The sequence below is a fragment of the Anas platyrhynchos genome, chromosome Z, assembly GCF_047663525.1.
Source record: "Anas platyrhynchos isolate ZD024472 breed Pekin duck chromosome Z, IASCAAS_PekinDuck_T2T, whole genome shotgun sequence".
NCBI lineage: Eukaryota > Metazoa > Chordata > Aves > Anseriformes > Anatidae > Anas > Anas platyrhynchos.
This window is the reverse complement of record NC_092621.1, coordinates 25,862,026-25,882,465: the sequence shown is the minus strand read 5'-3', so window position 1 is coordinate 25,882,465 and position 20,440 is coordinate 25,862,026. Positions and strand designations below refer to the sequence as shown.

At 38.3% G+C, this 20,440-nt stretch overlaps 1 protein-coding gene across 7 annotated transcripts in view; it reads left to right on the top strand.

The window, feature by feature from the left end:
- The window catches only part of IQGAP2 (IQ motif containing GTPase activating protein 2), a 127,417-nt gene that overhangs the window by 46,476 nt on the left and 60,501 nt on the right, over window positions 1-20,440 (top strand). For all 7 annotated transcript variants that reach the window (XM_038171489.2, XM_038171486.2, XM_038171484.2 and 4 more), the window contains exons 3-4: window positions 18,517-18,673; window positions 19,939-20,016. In XM_038171489.2, coding sequence (XP_038027417.1) covers window positions 18,517-18,673; window positions 19,939-20,016 — 235 coding nt within the window. The remainder of the gene's footprint in view (window positions 1-18,516; window positions 18,674-19,938; window positions 20,017-20,440) is intronic.

Sequence of the window (20,440 nt, the reverse complement as noted above, 5' to 3'; positions counted from 1 at the left end):
TATACATGGAGTAAACTCGGTCGCTTAATCTGTCATTTTCAGGTATCCTTATTGTTGGAGAAGGGAGAAGTGGTGGTTGAGTCTAAAGTGGGGGGAATGTCAGAGCAGCAAAACTACATCTTGTCTTGGCATATGCAATAGCCTTAAATAAGCAGTGATTATTGTTGCTTTGGAATATCTTTCACCTAAATTTACAAAAAGTAAGCAGTTAAGTCCATCATTTGCATAACATCTAAAGTGACTTATTCAGTGTATAGTTAGCCTTCCTAGTTAATAAGTACTTCACACGGGACCCTGCAATTGCATAAGACTATTTGCTTCTAACAGACCTAGAAAAGGGCTTATGTTAGATATTACCAAAACAACACGACAAAAATGAAAAGGAAAATAACGTGATCATACATCCCATCCTTTTATGTATGGACAATGTTTCTAGTGTCTTTGACAGCTGTGGAAAGGCATTTTAATCTTCTTCCCCCATAGTACACTGGCTCTCAAACTGTGTCAGACTTTGAAACAAAGATTGGCTTTACAAACAAGATCCAATTAGTGACTAAGGAGGAAACATTCTTCGCAGAGTGGATAGCTGTCTGGATTCAGAGAAGAACTGGAAACATTTCTGTGACAATCAGTAGTGTTCCTCAACAGAAATTGTAATGAGAAATTGTTTCCATAGGATTTTGGGTCTCTTTCCACCTATTTCTTAGATTAACTGAAGAATTGGTCAAGGATGAGGCAGCTGAAGATTTGTTGTAGTACTTGTGCACAAGGTTGGTGCAATTGCACTTTACAGCTCTGAAAACTCTCAGTTGGCAAATGCAGGTAAAATAATTTATAGCTTGATGTTTTCTTGCATTTCTGTTATGCATCGAAAATATATAAATCAATAAAGGGAAACATGTGGCCACGTAGCTCCTATTTTCTAGCCTGTACAACTGTGTATCTGTCCGTTTGCTTCTCTAGGATATTCCTTTTCTTTGAAGTCAGCACTGAGATATTTTTTTTTAGCTGCACTTCTGTCCTGAGCAGCAGGACTTGCATGGCCTCTACAGTCCCTGTGAATCACAGAAAACTTTGAATCTCATGTTCTTCTTTAGTGTATCTCTCTCCTTGTTCTGGAAAGTGACTCACTGGCTAGGCCTGTCATAGTTGCCAAAAGTGATGTAATTTGGATAATGTAATACCCCACATACAAACTAAAGGCTATTTAGAATGAAAGGGAAATAGCTGTGTATCAGATGCATATCTCAGTTTTAAAATCAGTATAAATGTGTATGCATTTATTAAACTTTAAATATAGAGAGTGCAAAAGGAGTAAAAGCTTCAGTGCTCCTTGAAATGTGTTTTCAGACAGTAGTAGGATGTCTAACTCTGTTCTGCTTCTGTTGTGCCACAGCACTTGTTTGTGCAGCCAAGCTGTGGATCTGACCAGGGCATGCATCTGGTTAAGCGCTAATGTATGTATCTGGTGGTGTTTTTATTAGTTCTCAGAAATTCCTGCTCCCACTCACCCCATGGTCCTCCGGGCATGGGTGTTGCCTAAGAGTGGAGGAAAATGCAGGGAAGAATGAGCAGCAGGGAATGGGATGGGGAAGGGGGAAGCATGTTAACTTCAGTGGCCATCTATACATTAAAGTAACCCTGAAATGATAGTCTTAGGCTCACTAGGGTGGCATGACACAATTTCAGATGCAAGTGTCTAAAGTAATGTATGGAAATGGGATGTTGCTTTGAGTTCCCCTTCCCTACCATTACTTTTTCCAAAAAGGTGATATTTGTCAATGTCCCTGTCACTGTTTGTGGGCTCTGGGTAAAGAGCTGCCCTTGGGTGTAATTTGCTGTAACTCCTTTGGCAGAAGAGGTCTGCAACCCTGACACTGTGGTATAGATTGGTGAAATGCTGTTAATTCAGCTTTGAATAATGCTGGGAACAAAGTCTTGTTGCTTGTAAAATGGCAAAGGCATGAGAGGCCAACAGGTAAGCCTTGGTGGGGAAAATAAATGGTCTAGAAACTCTATTTTGGCATACTCTGTTCCTTTTCTGTTGCTGGCAGATATATAAGCTCACATTCTGTTGCTTTGGGAATGAACGTGGAATTTCATTTGCTACTAACCATCATGCTTTCAGATTGCCTGGAAATACCATATACAGTGTATCCTCAAGATAAATGAACTGAACTGTGTGTTTTATTACTTCATCTCATCACTGTGTTTTGTATTAAAACTAAACAGCAAGTAAAAACTGGCATGTAAACTGACCCACCTGTATTAAGCACAGCACTATGCAAGATAAACTCTACATGTTCAGCCTGTGCACTTCATTTCCCTGTGTGATGTAGTGCTGGCTCTGCCTCTTGGAGCAGCATGCTTTTCTGCTCCTACTGCTCCTGATTATTGTAACCAGAACACAAACAGATGTTCCTGTTAAGTCTGTTAAATACAGTGTTGAGCTTAAATTCATCATAATGCAAACCTCTTTCTGAAAAGAGGTCTTTGCTCTTTGACTGCCCCCAGTCCAGATCATATCTAGGATCTGGAACTTAAAATGAGTTAGGTCAGGTCAGATTTGGTTGCCTTCTACTTCTGGAGAAGGATTTCTTGTTTATATGCTCATGACAGGGAAACATCATAAAAGATTACTCTTCCACAACCAATAATTAAGGAGCATTGGACTTCAAATATTGTTCATCTTCATGTAGCTTCTTCAGAGGTCAGGAACACATTGTTCAAGATACGTCCACAGTGCTAAGCTTTAAATAGGTGAAAAATAAAGTAAATCAAATGTGTTGGACATTAAGCAAGAAAAGCACTGAAGAAATTGATAAAATTTCTGCAGATCTAAAATAGATTGTAATGCGTTCCTTCATTGAAAATCACTTGTTTTGAGCCCTGCCTTGACCTACATCTACCCTACTTCAATATTTCTTGGTGTATTGTCAGTAGACCATATTTTATAATAATAAAATATACAGTAAAACTGTTACTATTTAAAGTTGTTGATGAAGATCTCCCAGTATAGAAGGAAAAGTAAACCAACTCTCAATCACTGGAACCTCTGTGGGATCAGCTGTTCCTGTTGCTTTCTTATGACTTGTATACTCTCTTCTATCAAAACTGTGGCAATGCAAATGCACACACATTGTACAGAGCTGAAACAATTCTAACTCTGTTAGACTGGAGTTTCACTGTTGGAAGATTTGTGGATCCAAAGCAAGATGACTGAGGGGTTGCTAGGTAACCTAATACATGTATTTGTAAAAGTGCATACTTTTAATAAATTTTACTACAATAACAGATTTATTGTAAGATTCCTGGTAGAACAACAAGAGACTGAATCAAAAATTGTGTAAAGAACTTGAGCTTTCTTAAAAAGTGCGAGATGAAGACAGTGGTGATTGCTGAAAACTTGGGGAAAAAAGTAGGATTAAGACTTGTCATACACTTTTTTTTTTTTTGATAGACTGTTTTTTTTTGTCGGGGACCGAGAAACTGGAAAAAAGACTTCCTTAAGCCAAAGAACTACAATTCCCTACAGATTGCCTCTGCATTACCATTCCTTTTCTGCTATTTAGATGACACAGCAGTACAATATGTAAGAATTAAAAAAAAAAAAAAGCAATGTCTAAGTTCTGGACTCTGAATGGAGGTAACCGTCAATATAAAGACTATTTCAGTTTTGTGGAGTTTTATTAGAAAATGATGGTGAACAAAGTAAAGACAGATGTGTGGATATTGCTATACGGCAATTATTTTCAATATGTGCTGCTGCTCTGTAAGCAAGCAAACATTTTCATTTTAATTTTTTTTAAAGTGCATGTGAAGCTTGTTTGATTAGGAGCTTTGTGGAAATGGTACATAAACTTGCATATAAAGAAAGTCTAATTATTCATAACACTCAACATAGAGATTGGGAGCTGATTATTTGCCAGTAAACAGTGACAATATTAGCATACATATCTGCTGATATTAGTTTAGAAATATAATAGATGAAAACTTTTTGGAAAAATGTTTAATTTCCATCTAAATCAAATTATATTTTTCCCTAGATCTTTCTTGACTGCTTATTGCTCAATGCCATTGATGTTTCTCTGCTAATATGCAATTACTTCAACACAAGACATGATGTGCTTGTAGTACAGTGTCATAGTGTCAGGAAAGTGTTTTTTTTCAAAGCTGGCCAGAATGGAGCAGAGGCAGTGTTTATATAAAGTAAGCTCTGTCAAAGGAGTGTACTATAATTCAAGAATAACATATATATTTATAAATGAAGAATTAAGTTACTCAGGGTTTTCCTAACAAGCTGCTTGTATCTTAAGACTACATCTGCCACCAGAGTGTTATTGAAAAGAACAGCTTGTCTTTCATTTAACATATTTGCAATAGAATCAACCTACAAAGGAAAAAAAAAAATCTTATTTCTGAAGGATAAATGCTTTCACTCTTTCCCTAGCCAGCCATCCTGAACACAAAGCACTTTTGTGCAGATATCTAGAAAAGAATAATTTCCAGCTCTTTGTCCAAGCAAGGGGGATATCTTTGAGTTGGGACAGGACATTATGCTGTGTGTATGCTGGACACATTCTGCTATTTTTCAGTAGAGCTGAGAGAACTAAGGACTAAATACTTGGAGCAATGAATTGATGGACAAAAGGATTAGTCTGGGATTTCTTTTGATATTAGGTCTACTATCTGCTACTGCACAGAAACATCATTTACACTTGTTGAATAATAATGTAAGCTGTGACAGTGTTAGTAGAAAAACAGTTATTGTTAATTACTTCAGTTTCCTGTAGCTATTAAGTGAGTTTACCCAACCTGCTGCTCAGGTATCATATCTAATATAGCCTACTTACTTCCCATCCCCGTTCAGCACTTTAGGTTGGATGCATGTTTTTTCTTGCTTTCATACACTTCTACTTCCCCTATGGTAAACTCACCTTAACATGCTTGCAGACTGTCTGCTTCTCACAGAAGTGCCCAGCAGTGGTATAGGCCGAACAAATGTACTCTATATATATGTAATTTATGTACTCTGTATCTATTGGAGTTACTGAGTAGACAAAATTTGAAGTTTGCTCAGTTGAGTGCTCCTTGCCCAAGCTCTTACTCTGCTTTACAACCATGCCTTCATATAGTTGTCTTGTACATTGATATTAGCATTCCTCTAATATCCGTATGTGTGCATTTGTATATACCTTTGCAATAGATAACCTGAAAATTCACTACCTTAAAGCATTCGGGTACTACTGCTTTTAGTTTCTTATCTATAAACAGATATCAGTTCCCTTCACAGGCTGGTTCTGACACTTCTGTAACAGCTGAAATGTGTTTTGTTTTTTTTTTTGTTTTCCTTCAAATGCAGCTTTTTAGTTTGTTACTTCATAGCGTTGGTGGGTTTTATTCTATGCCTGTGTGTTGTTGGGCTGGGCCTGCAACGTAGAATACCTGCAGGTATATTCTGAATACATGCTCTGAAATTCAAGGGACTGATGTTTGATGCTTTAGGACAAACCTGCAGTCCTCTGGTACCAAACATTGAAAGTAGTGGAAAGCTTAATCATAAGCTTGGATTCTGTTGCAAAAATTTGGTTTCCTTAAGAACTTAAGAGAGCAAGAATGGCAAAATGACTACTTTTACTGTGCAGAGATGCAACTTTTACTATGTTCACTTTGTTTTGTTGCAAAAACAACTTCATTCCTGAAATAGCCTGAGTGTAGAACTCGTGTTTGAAATTAGGAGCAACTGGGCTGCTAAGTTTCTTTGAATATGTGTTTTGGCTTTACTGAGGAGAACAAAAAGAGTGTGAAGATGTTGCCTTGATTATGTTGCATCTTCATATGGAAAGTTGAAGTAAAATATGCTGCTTAAAGGACTTGGCTGGGTATCAAAGGAAGTGTGCAAAAGTTCTGTGAGACATACTTTTTAAATCTTAGATGAAGGTAAATATCTACGGATGCAGGCATTCTGTCAGAATTGTTCCTTAGTTAGAAGTTGTGTCTATTAGTGTAATTGTGTGTGTACTCCAAGGCTCTTTTTTCTCTTCCTCCTTTTTCATAGGATTTTCTTAACCAATTTTAGATTTAATGTATTAGTAAATTCTACAATGAACACAGGCAAATCCCCCCCCAATCATCATAGAATGGCTTGGGTTGGAAGGGACCTTTAAAGATCATCTAACTCCTACCTGCCTGCCATAGACAGCCACCCACTAGATCAGGTTGGGTAAGGCCCCGTCCAGCCTGGACTTGGACACTTCCAGGGAGATGTTCAAGCTCTTCCAGTGCATACTTGTCAAGTTGATCTGATTTTATGGATCTAGTGCATTTTTCTTACAGTTATATAACCTTTCTTTTGTCAGGGCACTGCTTTGTGTTTGGTGCCCAGGCTAAGGGACAGCTCTCCACACCCCACTTCAGACCTGTGGCAAGAGAAGCCACTATGCTTTTTCTTCCTTGTTATATATCTTCCTATCCTGACATCTGTCCTGCTGTTCCCCTTATCTACTAGCTCCTGCGGTTGGCTCTTCCTGTCCCTTTCTCTTGACAGGAACTGTGTGGCATGGTGACAGTTGTGCTACTCTTCCTCTTGCATGCAGTGTTTGTTTCCCCAGTGCTTGTGGATGAGCAGTGTCTTTATATGCCCCACTGCCATATAGCCTTCTACCCTATAGGCCAGTCAATGCATTATTTGTATTAATCTTTCATGTTGCCAGCTAAACTTTCAGCATGTTCCAGGAAAGGCTTTCATGAAAAATAGTAGCATTTCTTTTGACCTCTTTTACAGGAGTAATTGCACTACACATGATGATTGGGCTCTGCAGGCTGCAACAACAAGTAGCTCAAAATACACAATCTCCTAAAAATAAATAAATAAATAAATACAAAAACATGCACTACAATTGACAAGGGGAGGTGGGAATCCAGTTTTAGGGTTGTGTGGCTTCTGGTTGTAACTGCAGCAGCACCTTCCCAGCCTCTGTGACAACACTGTTACAAATGATGTGCTCTCTTGGGATAAGAGATGAGGAGGAAACTCTTACATCAAAATAGCAACATAAGGCACTTAAGTCTCTGTGTAGAGCTGAGAGTTAACAAGCTGTGATGGTTTGCTGATTAACTTGATCAAAGTATCTAGGTCATGAATAGGCTTGGCAGTGAAGCAAATTGACTTAAAATACTTTTGTTTCAAGTTCATGTTTTTTCCACCTGTGTTAGATTGTTTGCTGGTTGAGGATCAGAAACCCTGAGTTAACAAGCATTATTCCAGCACAGTATTTAAATGTTTTTCTCTTCTCCTTTTAAATTTCTTTTTTGAACATAAATGTCATATCTTTGAAGGAGTCTCAGAATAAGAGTAATGTTAAATTTTTTAATGTGATAATGTGAAATTGTGTGTTAGCTGTTTATGCCTTTTTAAGGTGGAGTAATTGTTCTGTAGAAATAACAAAGTGAGGCTTACTAGCTTAAAAATGAGTTCCCAATGAAGGGGACTGATGATGATGCCAGGACATTAGTCCTGCATTGCACTTCAATTTCAAAATAAAAATGTCATTACTTCCATTTTCTAACATGGATGTTTTTAGGTGAATTCCTATACTTAAAAGTACTTGGAGACGCTGAGCGAGGTGGTACAGGAGTATTTCCACACATGATATGCTGTACTAGTTGAAACAGCTTGTACCAGCTTTGTTTCCATTTAACTTTGCTGCAGTTCTTGCTTTCTAAAGAAATGATTTCTTTACAAACTGCTGAGCAAATTGTTCTCCACGGTTTATGCACCTAAAGGTACACAGAGGGCTCAAGCAAACTGAAAAGTCTCTGGAAATCTGCTTGTAGTAATATATGTAGTATAGTACGTATGGAATATACTCCATGGCTATGTCCTGTAAGTAGTTGACAAGGTTTAGAGAATATTTCCAAGTTTTTATTCTGATTTTACGTTTCTTTCATTTTTATTTCCTCTTCATGTATGAGCAAGGAAACAAAGGCTTTTTTTTAAATAAACTTTTCTGTGAATATAGCATCTGCTCTGCCAGGCAGTCCTATTGATACCAAAACTCATGTTTCAGTTGGATGACCAATGCATATAGCATTCTCATAGGGATTGAGGAGCTACTATCTGTAACATTGTTGACCTGGAACCTCACTGATGAGGAGTTACTTGTCTTTTTTACTTTTCTGCTGTTTGTTGAAATGATGACACAATGTCCAGAAGCACTCGTGGGTTGTTCTGAGCAAACGGCCACAGTGGGAGCAGTGTTACAGGGTAGCTGGGGATGCTGATCACTGGTTTGCCCATTCAAATTATTGAAAATCACTTTCTGGCAGGGTAGAGGAAGTTTCTTCTGCACTGTTATGTTAAATCATGTGGCAGTAGGGTTTTTGGTTGGTGCTCATTGCTTTAAGCCAGACTTGATACCCCATTAACCTGTTTTTGAATCAAGTGGTGTCAGAACTGCTCATTTTTTCCAGTGCGTAATATCTTGTCTGGTGACTGGTAGGCTCATGGTTGATTAAGTGTTTCTGGAACCTCTCCTGCTGTCTTAAGTAACTTCAATGCTGGACTTCGATGGTAGATTTTTATCACCTAGTGATAAAAAAAAAAAAGTGATTGATAGGGATTTTGTATTCTCTCTTCTTGGAGACAAGATAGTCTTGTGCATGCAAATGTTAGAAACAGTGATCTCAAAGCCCTTAAACGGAAGTGTTGTCACCAAACAGTGCGCTTTATATTGACTGTGTGAGATGCTATTAATTGTGCTGTTAAACTTTTACAATGCTGAACACTACCTCTTTCTTTTTGTCTAGCCTAGCAGTTAAATTGCAGTTTGCTTTCGGACTCCTTTATTGGTATCTGTCCACTAATATTAGTTGTTTCATGAGAAGACTAAGTTTTTGCAACTAAACTAGCTTGTTCTAACACTTAATTTTTCAGTTTTCACGTGCATATTGTTAAATACTTCTTTGTTCTTGATGGCAAATACTGTTTGGAAAGACATGTTTGAAATGCCTGCAAGTGTTTTATGCTTTTTAGTTATGTCCTCAGTGACTTGATTTGCACTGGCAAAACTGTAGCCAGTTCTTCACCAAGAGCTTATACTTACATATTGTATAGGAATTCCGTATCTCACTCTTAGTCTAAATCAGTATTAAGTAGCTGCCTCAGACCTCTGTAGAAAACACTATCCAATTTTTAAACTGGAATAATGGGATGGTCCTGAAATATCCAAAGTTTTGTACTACAACTCTAAGTTTATAATCTGATAATAAATGTCAGGCTGAAGATCACTTGCAAATTTTTTTGGTGATTGTCTTTCAGCAGCTGAAAAGAAGTGACTGAATACAGTCAGTATATCAGTATAAAGAAGACCATGAATATCTTGTTTTTCTCACTTCTTTATACATTATTAAATGTTATATATACATTAAATGTTGCTGCCTACATTTTTCTCATTTACTGCAGGTCTGACTTGTATGTATATACTTCACAAAATTTTACAGACATACCATAAAGTAGGTAGATGAGGACTGTCTTTCTAATCAAAGGAAGTGGGAGTGATGGAGAAGAGCATTGGTTACACAAGCATAGGAAAAAGAAAATAGAATAAATTAATTGTAGATAGTAATTAATTGCTGTTTGTGGAGTTGCTTACCTAAATGTGTTGGTTTCAACTTTGTTCCTGTCTTGTGTTTCTCTTTGAAAAGAGACAAAGTTTAAACTTTGCAAACTCTTGTTATTGCTGTTTTGCAGTGTTTACATAACACTAAGTACTCTTAACAATAGTTTAGCTTTTCACAAGCTGGCTCTTTCAGTCTTTTCACTTCTTTAACATCTTGTCCTCTCATCCATGTCTCTTAATTCTTACTTGGCTGCTGTCCTGCACCTTTCTTTAGAAGTCATAGCTGCATGTCTAGTAGCTGAACTTCTTGGGTCCTTTTTATGGTCTTCGTGCCTGTGTACTTGGGAAAGCAACTAGCAACAGAAGTAGGATTTGTCAGATGCTAGACAGTACAAATACAGCTATCAGAATTAGATCCAGTGGACTTGAACTTGTCAAGTGGTCAGAACAGCGCCCTGGACCTTGCCATGTCTGAGTTCTTGCTGTGCCTTAGGTCTGCTGCGTGGCTCCATGCACACTTTTTAATTTGCAACACTGGGAGGGGTTCTGCTGACCCAGCTGCATCAGTCATCGAGTAAACATGTAGATCTGAAGGTAGAGCTGTGCATTTGTGTTCCTAGTCTTGAATTACTGTCTTGTCTTTAAACACATGTACAACATATGTGCTTGTCATGCTGAACCTATAGTGTAGCTACTTCCCTGGTTTACTTTTCTATCCTAGAAGTGTGTTGATCATGAATATGGTTGCAATGTTATGTCTGGCTGCTTACCTGGAAATAAAGGTCATAGCACATCCTTCTGGATAGCTGAGGGCTAATATCTGCATGGAAGGCATATTAGATCTCAATGCAAAAATGGCTGCCATTTTGGTGTTCCTGTAGCTCCCATCCCATTTATGGTTAAGGATTACATCTGCTAGATACAGCGTATCTGCTGATGCACAGGAGCTCTATAGAATGGGAACAAGATACTAGAGCCCTGATGGGTAGGTTTACTTTAGCCTGACTAGTAGCTTAATCAAAGTCAATCTTGTGCAGGATGCTTTATAGAGAATACTCCTGTTTTTCTATGCATTCAGATACTAATTACTGCTGTGGCAGGGCACAGATGTTGGGTAAAGACTTAATGTAGCTGTGATTTAAGATTACAAGGGCTCTTAAATGATGTACATGTAAGGGTTATATGAAGGATCCATTATTGGTTACTTCACTGTAACATATTCATGGCTTGCCAACAGAACATATCTTCAGCTGCAAATCAAGATTATACTACTTATCCCCTCAAAAGGGTTGCTTGAGTGACTGCCAGGTTATGCCAGAGTAGAAACCTTTTAAGTTGATAAAAAAAGAAATAACGTGCTGTTTTTTGTCTTTTTTTTTTTGAGTTGGTGCATTAAATTATACTACCATACTGCACCCATAGTCAATGGTTGAGATGGGGGGGGGGGGGAAGGGGAACAGACAAAACACCAAAACCATCAGAACCTTCTAGTAGCATATAACAAGATAGTACAGTAAGCAAGTCTAAACTATGATCTTGGGGTCTGTGACCAGTGTTTTTCTTTAAGCAAACACCATGTTTTAGAGGAGTGACTTTTTTCAATACTTCCACACCAGCAAACACTACACTGTAAAAATGTTTTTATTGCTGTGTCAGCTTCTGTTTGTCAAATCAGAGTCTATACAGATGGGTAAAACATTAAGTTTAGATAAATTCACATGTTAAATTTGGTCTTTGGTCTCCCTCCATTTCAGATAAAAAGCACTACTTGATTTGTAGGGTTAGGTGGAGACCCTTTGTGTTTTCATGTGGGACTTGCTTTGGAGCTTACGTCTGTGCTACCTGAAATTTCATTAAAATGGCTTGAGTCTGTCATTTGCCTGAAATAATGCTTTCTAGGGGCCACTGAGCAAACAGTGCTGAACACAAGAAAGACTTGTTTCTGCTGCTGTAGTCTCTGCTGCCTGTTACAGAGATCACTTTTGAAAGAGCAGGGCTAGACTCTGAAGCCAGATGTTATGCAGTTATGTTAACTTGTATGCCTGTTACAGAGTCCCTAGAAGACCTATCTGTTTCATCATTTTCCTCTTCTAATTGTAAATTGGGATATTTTGCCCCACACCTTCACCCAGGTATTTTTTTCCCTGAGACATTTGACCATCAGCTGAAGATTTCCACCTCATTTGGTAAGGCAACCTGTTCAGTTTTGTTTTTCCTGTGAAGAAAGAGTTGGTGTTACTTATGGAGAAATACCTCAGGTGGCTGTTGTCCACTTTTTCCCCAATCTCTTCCATGACTGCTCCAAGCACCTGGCAGCCTGGAGCCAGGCCAGGAGCTGGGCAGTAAGACAAGGTGTCCGTGTGATCAGACTGGGCTTTGTTAGTGTTGACTCTGCTCAGCCTGTTATCTCACAGAGCAGTTGTTGAGTTTGTGGCTGATACGTGGTGCTAAATCTTAAGTCAGTGCAAACAGAAGATGCAGCAAAACAAAGCCTGTTCAGGTTGCGAAGGTCGGGGGCTGTCATGAAATGCAGGCATGTGCGCTGCTGTTGCTTGTTGGGATGTAGACTGCTTGCTGGAGAATCACTAGCATTTTTAATACCTTAGAAGTGCTGAGTAAACAGGACTTGGCTGCTGCCAGGTGCCCAGTAGCTTGTGCCACCTGTGAGGCCATGCTGATGCTCCATAGGCGTTAGTGCAGGTTTCCTGAGCAGCAGGTTGCCTTGTGGACTTTAATCACCGATTAACCCACATAGGGGACCTGTGGAGTAAACCAGATTAAAATAACAAATAGTATCTGCACTGCCATCTTGTGAAACATAATTTTATAACACCTTCAAGATTATTTTGTAAATATGGTGATGTTTCCATAGCAGCAGAAATCTTGTGTGGAGAAATGTTGCTGAAATTATTTATGGCTACTTTAGTGTGCTGAACAAGGTGGGCAGGTTGTCATTGCTTCTTGTTTCTACTCACCTGAATTGAATGACCTGCATCAGAAGGGCCTTGATCAGGGAAATGAATATTGCAACAACCCTCTTGTAGGTCTGCAAAACTCAACAGCAACAAAATCAACAAAGCACAGAAATGCACTGTGAGATCCATACTATTTTAATACTTATGCATGACAAATTAATAACTTCGTCATAGCTTTCAGTGTAGCTCTTATGGAAAGTCAGTATCCTCTCTGGTAAAATTGTGCGTGACTTAGTCATTTAAATAAACTGAGATGCTGCTAAATCAAGACAGTAGCTAGAAGGGCAGGTGCACAACTTTGAATTTGTACAGAGTTGTAGAAGGGTTAAAAAAAAAAAGTGCACTACTTGAAACTAAAAATATCTTGTTAAAGGATTTGATGCTCATTTTACTTGTAGTAAAGTTCTGAGATCTTGTGTGAGTTACAGCATCCTCTGTGATGCTTTCTGCATGTTATTTCTTATATGTATTATAAGAGAAGTGTGGTGACTACTGAACTGCATCATGGTTTTCTTCTCTGCACTGCTCCAGTAAACCACCACCACAAATGTTGTCGTCTTTGTCACCAAGTATATTTTCAGTATATTTTTCAGATAAAACTTGAGACTCAGTGGAGATTGTTGCTGCATTATGAATCTATAGCAGATCTAGCAGACCATGTTTCAAGGGTGTCTTGTTACAGCAGTAAGTCAACACAGGCTGTTGCTGAAAAAGCTTCTCTCAGCTGTCTGTTCTCACTCCTTTGCACAGGCTTTATGTGGAGCCTACAAGCTTGTGCAGTTATTTGATAAAAACCTATACTTCTTGTTGTTTTGGTATTCAAATTATCTGTATTGATTTTCATGGAATTGCTGGGAGTTTTGTATGTTTTTGTTCTGGAAACAGTATGTGGCTATTTGTGAAACAATTTTTGTCTGAGACTTCTAGTTTAGGAGATGTATCACACTGAAGCTTGCTGCCTAATGAGAACAAATTCCAAAGTTAACATACATTCTTTCCTTATAAACAAACCAGTGCCACCACTACCCTGCATAGCCAAGAAATACACCTAGCTCCTCTGCTGCTCTCAGCCTGCTTTTTAAACAGTACCTACATGACTGCTAGAAGGAAAAATAAATCCTTTTTTGCATTAAAGAGCAAAAGCAAACAGAGTAAAGAGCTTAGATTTCTTAATAAATCTTTAGATTTTGAAACTGGAGGCATAAAAAGGTAGAATGTGAAATGTTCTAGTTTTAATGGTTCAAACTACTCTTCATTTCTAAATATCTTCCAAAAAAAAAAAAAAAATCCTTATTTTAAATAAGTGTCTGAAGTGGTAGGGTCTTCTTAAAATTAGAACTTAACTCTTTGCTTTGGGATTGGTTGTTACTTTTTGTTCTCTTCTCGTAACACAGTTTTTTCAGTCTTTGTTGGGAATCAGATGTCTGAGTAACATCTAGGTGAGAACTTCAGTTTTCCCTCAATATGCATGTGCAAAAACAGATTGAAAGGCTGTGGTTGTGAGCCAGGGAGGTAGTTAATGTGTGGTAACTTGTCGTTACCTTATATTCACTATGACTTTTTTTATAGTAGCATCCAGTGTTTTGAGGTTCTCTCTGGAGCCTTGTCTCTTGCACCCCGGGAGGTACAGACCTGGTATCCTTGGATCCACATCTTGCAGCACAATTCCAAGAGGTCTGGGCAATGCAAGTAAAAATTCTGCTGCTATATCCAGCAAGTGCCAAATGTGATGGACTTCTGGCAGGTTGTACAATGTATTCTGTTTTCTCTGCTGAACATTAGCTTAAGCATTTCCAGTCCCTCAGCCAGCAGCGTGTTTTGCTGACCACACAGCCTGTCAGTGGCAACTTCATAACTGGTGGTGTTCACAGTACAGCACTGGTGCTTTGAGTTCCCTTGACTCTTGTCTTGAATGAGATTCATATTTTTTTTTCTTTTAAGCTGCAAGTCTGATCTCATTATACTGCTGCTGTTTTGCATGCTTGAATCTGGAGACTGGAGTCTCTGGGTGAGCAGTGTGCTGTTTACTGCTCATAGGTCTGGCACAGAAGTAACCATTGTTATTTTGCCAGAAATTCACTGCTGAACTTCTCTGCCTCAGATTGCCAAAGGTAAAAACAGAATGGAGCAGACCAAATGAAAACTGTACCTACTGGACCTCAGTACTCACTACTGTCAGTACCTACAATGCTATAAATTAGAATTACTGTTTTGGAGGCTTATTTCCCTTGATTAACTTTTTTTTCCCACTTATTTACATTTCTTAATGCTAATATTCTCTGCTGACAACTACTGGAGTAAAATGAAAATAAAAGCTGATTAGTTTTGCTTACCGGTGTATTTATGTATACTGATTTATGATCCAAAGTATCTTTTCTCAGGAAAACACCTGTTTATATATTGGAATCAAAATGGTAAGGTTAAAACTGGCATTAGTAGCTCTGCAGGAAAGTTTAAATGATAACTAATTTTTGGGGATGCTACCCCAGGACTTCAGGTCTACATTCCAGCCTGCATCCTGACATTTTCTTTTGTTCCTCCACCATGGATTGGTGTTTGGGTTTAGCTATAATTAGTGATCAAGTCAACCATTTTTTCGTGGCATATATCTGACAGTATGTTAAAGTTGTTTAAAACAGAGTCCTAGCTATGGGGAGTGCATTGTAGAAAAAAAGAATGGGAGAAATGCATGTATGCATTTGATAGTTATACTAGTATTATGCCACAAACTTCATACTGAAAATTCATATAGAAGAAAAGCACCTTGTATAATGTTGATTACAGATCCTTCTTATATAGCCTTTTTATTTCTTATTTGTTCGTGGGGAACAGCTCCTGTGACAGACTTAAGTCTAATGCTGATGCTGCAGTACTACATGTTCAGGAAAACAGTGGGTGAGCCAAAGGCAATGGTGGTGGTTTTTTTCAGTCCAAAGAAAAAATAAATGCCCCAGAGATACCTATAAATCCTTACTGTCAGGTAGATAATCTGTGTGACTTAAAAACAGAAGTAGAAAGAATTTGTTTTTCTATTCCAGTCTACTCTTTCTGTCAGTACCACACCGTATCATAACTTTCATAAACTTGCCAAACTGCATCTTAAAAAGCAGAACCTCACAACCTTACAATTAATGCTTTGTTCTGTTGAGAACCACAACTCCTTTTTAAGTAAACTGGAGCAAAAGGAACAAAACTATTGCAAATGCAAGAAATGGGGCGTGCAAATGTGCTGCAGATGTGTCAATACATAACAGATAACAGGAGAGTAACAGTTGAGCATCTGTGAGTAGCATAACAAAGGCTTAACAGGTTGGTTGTATATTTGCATGACTTCAGAGTAGTTCTTGTAGTAGGTATGTTCTGCAGCTTCCAAATATTGATAAAACTTGTCTTACATGTAACACAGCCATAGCTGTATTCTCTGCTGTGGCAATTAATTCACAAAAGCTGTAGGTTAGTTGCCCTATTGATGACCTGTGAGAGCATTTTTCTGGAATGAATATCACTTACAGCTAAAAAATCTTTAAGTAGAAATAAATTCTTCATATACATTTTTCAGCTCTGCTCTATTTATCTCTCTCTACTTTTTCTTTATTTCACTGAGTTTAATGTTCTCCTTCTGAAAAGATTGCTCATGTACTTATCTGTAGTTGGTGTATTGACAACTGTACTTTTCTTACCTTTTTTTGCTGTTTTCTTTGCTTCCTCATACAGTTTCCTGTTCTTCTGTGTTGCATTCACCCACTGAATCACGGAGAGCAGTATCACTGTCCAGAACAGGGTGCTTCCAGGTTAATTTTTGAGCTTGTCACCATGCAAGAAACAAATTCAAATCCATTTTTGTTGAATAACGGAAGGTTTTAAAGTGGAGAAGCAGCTTTCACCTCAGATTAGCACCTTGTTTAGAGTTTGGGGAATAACTCGATTTCATAAGGATGCTTCATAGCCCAGACCAAAACCACCCAAATGCATCCTTTCCTCTAATTCAGCAACAGTGGTGGGTTATGTCTTGACAAGAACATTGCATTGGATTCTTTACACTTCAAAATGTCAATGTGCTGAACTCTGCTGTAGGGTTATACAGCTTGTTTTTGTCTCACTGGAGGTGGTTCATTGTGTAACAGGATCAGCTTCAGCTCATGGTGACTTACCTCCCTTTCATTACTCAGCATGCTCTTCCTGCTGCCTGGATCACTCTACCAGAAGACATGTTTTAGGAAGTAAAACCTGCAGGAGAAAAAAAGATAACTGACTCAGACAAAACCCACATTTGCTACAAACCAGAGTACATATTCTTTGCTTTTTCTTCCTTGCCCTGTTTTGAAGACAAATATTACAACACTTTGCCTTACTGTATTTATTTATTCTATAAAATGTCATTAATAAAGATAACTTTTCCAATCTTCAGCATGGACCCATAGCACATGTGTCTCTGCTCCGTTCTGCTTTGTATGCTCATCTGACACTATTTCTTACCAGAGCAGCTTTTATACTGCAAACTATAGTTCCCCTAGTGACACTTGCTCCGTGCAGCTTTCCGTGATATAGTCCAAGATTTATGACTGGTGGTTTCCTGAAGAGCTATTTGGGTAGTCTGTGCTTCACTGAAACAACTTTCATATGTCTTGTAACAAATCCAAAAGTGTAATGGAATAGGTCATTTGTCTTGAGTCTTAACATGAAACAAAATGATGTAGTAGGCTTTTTTCTTCTCTGTAGTGAGGAAAATTTGGCTTATTTTCAACCTGGATTCCAGCTTTCTGGTTTCTGAACTCACCCCTGTGGAGGTGATGCTAGATTTGTAATGTTGTCTCACACAGCATACAGCAAACCTGCTTCAGTTACAGTAAGGTGAACTAATGTCTTCAGTTTTGTTCTTTCACAAATGAAATGATACTAATATCTTTTTATCAAAAGCAGAGATCGCCTAAGCAATAAAATAAAGTATATATTGGGAAAGTACAAAACAGATTTATAACTATCATGTTATTTAGCTGCTAGAAATAAGAATAAGATTACAGGGCCAAAACACTTAGACCACCAAAGTAACGAGCTTCTGGTGCAGTGAAAAGGATAGTAATCAGGAGTAGTTTGGTAGCAGTGTTTCTTGGCTACTCAGTATAAACATACTAGATAGATGGTTTTGTCTTTTAATGGCTTTCTGAACTGATTACGTATTTAATTAGTTTTCTATCTAGTAAAACTTCTAAATCTCAAAAGTGGAAACTAATTTATCATCCTGAAGGATTCAGTTGTTGTTGGACAAGAAGCCCTTTCCAACGATGTGCAGTGGGAATGTTTCAGCCAAGTCCTTGCCAGAAAGACCTCAAAGGTGCAAGGTTCTTTGGGCTGTTTCAACAAAAAAGCTTGTCTCCTATCAGCCATGGCACCACAGTTCGTAGGTGAAGGTGGAGAGCTGCTACCTGCTGCAGATAGAAGATGAATTGCTGTGGGCATTGCTGCTGCAAGTTCAGTTTGCAGTGCACCTCAGCTGTGTGAACTCAATTCATGCCACATGCTACTGGTCTCAATGCCCCTGGCATTCAGCACAGACTTATTAAAATACAAATATCAGTGATACACAGCATCCCATGTTTTCCTCTGGCTTCAAAATGAATCACTGCCTACTTGAAAGCCTAGGGCTGCTCAGAAGATCTGAGACAGCCCTTAGGGGGTAAGTACTTCAAAACATGTTTTTGGTTGTTGATGAGTAACTAACATGCAGTGCAGATATGACTGTAGTCATTTTGATCTGCTTTATTAGCGAACGTTAATATTCTCAACCTGTTTGTGCCCTTTTCCTTTATAGATTATGAGCATTGTAGCAGTGACATTAAATGCACAGTGGTTGTGGGGAAAAATGTCAGTTTAAATCTACTAATTTTGCAGGTAGTGATGTTTCTCAAATGATGTATTTGCAGGTGGATGGAGGTCTGCTTGGAAGAAGAGCTACCCCCTACTACTGAGCTGGAAGAAGGCTTAAGGAATGGTGTTTACCTTGCCAAGCTTGCAAAATTCTTTGCCCCTAATGTGGTGTCAGACAAAAAAATCTATGATGTGGAGCAGGCACGTTACAAGGTAAGAACTCTATTCGCTGTATAACAAGACAAAAAAAAAAATCTATCTTCCAGCCCTTCAAGATATGCAAGCATGGTAGGTTCACTTTCTGTACTGCTTTTTAAGTGTGTCAAGATGAGATGGAAGATGCAAAGCACTAGGAAGCCAGTATGATAATTTAGAAATGTTTTATATTGAGAAAAACTGTGTTAGTGCCACTTAAAGCTTATAAAGCCAAACAAATTACACTTCTGGCTCCAGGGAGAGCATAAAGGTTATCGTTTAAGCAATTATTCCTAACTAAGAACTGGAGCCAAAAACAATTCAATAATTAAACATGATGACTATTCCTGATTTTTCTCGTCTTGAAAGGACATTCACTTCATTAGATCTGTGTTTATTTTTTCTGCCAAATTTACAACCGAAGCAAAAAAAAAAAAAAAAAAAAACAAGCTGACAGTAATTAAGCCTAGATAGCATGTGTGCAAGCTGTTCATTAACTCCAAGATATCCAATAACGTAGAAACATACACATGTGCATTAGCCGCACTACAGATTGTTATATCAGTTCATAGAGGGGGCAGAAATGTGTAAGTTTTGGAGATGTAACCACTGTTTGTTGTCTGAGTATAGAAATTCAGGTGCTCTGTTCTCATGTGGTTAATAGAATTATGGTTAAGAATCACGGCTAATTTTAAATACTTCCCTTGAAAATTCATGAAACTGGAGTTCAGTCTTTTGTGCCTTTACCCTCCCTCTTTAAAAAATGCATACATATATATATTTATATATATATATAATTTTCCCACTTTGTTCTCATAACTGCTTCTTGTGTACTCTGTAGAAAGGGGCAGGTGATCCTGCAGACCTGAACAGCAAGTGAGAGTTCCTTATCTGTTCTCCTTAATAGTAGTGCTGATGGCATCTCTGCTTCTTTATACTGGAGGTAGTGGTTCATGGTATGTAACAGCCAGCTTTTGCTTCTGAAGCCTGCTAAAGGTCTTCATTTAAACCATTATGGCCATTTAAGCCACCACACACCTAGATGTATACAAATTTGGTTCACCTTGCATAAAAACATGGGTTGGACAGCATGAGCCTGTTAACGCTTTAGGCTATTTCATTACCAGGATTGCAGCTGTGGTACTTGAGTCTCCAACTACAATGAGGGGAAACTCCTCAAACTCATCTTCAGGACATAAAATTGGGAATCGGCAAAACATTCAGTAATCAAAGAACTTGATTTGCATTCTTTCCATCATTTTTTCCTTCTGTGTTTCCAATAGAGATCAGGACTTCATTTTCGGCACACAGATAATACCGTGCAATGGTTAAGAGCAATGGAGTCCATTGGTCTGCCTAAGGTAAGCAGTTAGATTTTAGCAAGGAATCTGTATCAAGGCACTGACTCAATATTTCCTTTCATCTGCCTGCATATAAACAATCGTTTACAGTAAGTCTACTGGGAAGGCTGGCTCAGGAAAAATCTGAAGAGAAGGTAATGCTGAAAACAGTGATGGTGTCAGTTACGTGCTGAGGCTGCTGTGTATGACAAGTGCTGTGAGTGGAAATACTCAGTATTTTGGGAAGTCAAAGGGGAATGCTAGCAGTATTTTAGCTGTACCTTATTACTGTTAGAGTCTCAGGGAGGGCCTAAATAGAGTATGTTTTAAAGTAAAAAAATAAAATATTTGCTTCCTTTAGGTTGCTACCTCTCATGTCTCTTGCTGACTCTTCCTCCTAACGTCTGTCCTAGTTTCTCTGCCTCTGCCCTGTTTCTAGACTGTC